General features: G+C 36.1%; 1 protein-coding gene across 1 annotated transcript; it reads right to left on the minus strand.

The window, feature by feature from the left end:
• Positions 1-751, minus strand: LOC112690933 (SCAN domain-containing protein 3-like). The gene is made up of 2 exons (XM_025565043.1): positions 457-751; positions 1-404 (listed from the first exon to the last, which is right to left on the minus strand). Exons 1-2 carry the CDS (start codon positions 749-751, stop codon positions 1-3), a joined length of 699 nt encoding a protein of 232 aa, XP_025420828.1.

The following is a 751-nucleotide window of genomic DNA, read 5'->3' on the forward strand; positions in this document are numbered from 1 at the left end:
TTAATGGAATGGTTGCGCTTGAATATGACTGCATATGTTATCAATATCTGGAGTAAGGTTTGTTAATGAAAGTCTTAGTGTCGGCGTCACATTCAATCTTTTTCGATATTTAGTCTTGGTTGCAGTGACTGCTGAGAATCCACTTTCACATAAGTATGTTGAAGGAAAAGGAAATAAGACTCCCAACGCCTTTTCACTTAATACCTCATATTCGCTGTGAACTTCTATCCAAAATTTATCTAGAGATGAATTGTTTTTTAAGTTTTTCAACGTGACGTCCGAGGAAAGATCTGCCAACATATCCTCTTCATTCGTTGATAAAGTATTTGTTGAGCTATTGGCACTGAATGGATCCAAAATCCATAAGAAACCATCTCTTGGGTCTTGATTTGAAGGGAAATACTCTTCAAATTTAAGAGACAACATATTCATGCAGGACTAGTCCTGCATGCTTACCAGTCATATTAGCCGTGCCATCAGTAAAAATTGAGATACAGTCTGACATCTTTAAATCTGTACTTAAGAAGCAATCAGACAATGCAGAAAAAATTTCAGCGCCAGTTGTATGTTTCTTCAGTTCCAAGCAGTTCAAGAATTCTTCTTTGATTTCTTTTTCGTCCCAGTCCACATACCGAATATAAATAAGTAGCAATGCTTTATGAGTAATGTCAGTCGACTCATCTAATTGAAGAGCATAGAGCTTTGACCTTTTTATTTTTCTTATAAGTTGCTGATGAACATCATCGCTCAT

Source organism: Sipha flava, unplaced genomic scaffold, assembly GCF_003268045.1.
Source record: "Sipha flava isolate LNK unplaced genomic scaffold, YSA_version1 529_pilon_pilon, whole genome shotgun sequence".
Classification (NCBI taxonomy): domain Eukaryota; kingdom Metazoa; phylum Arthropoda; class Insecta; order Hemiptera; family Aphididae; genus Sipha; species Sipha flava.

Bases quoted from the DNA above. Each gene is read 5' to 3' on its own strand.
- LOC112690933 (XM_025565043.1), bottom strand. From the start codon at position 751: ATGAGCGATGATGTTCATCAGCAACTTATAAGAAAAATAAAAAGGTCA. The intron at 405-456 runs GTAAGCATGCAG...TTAAATTTGAAG, and splicing joins TGGCACGGCTAATATGACTG to AGTATTTCCCTTCAAATCAA.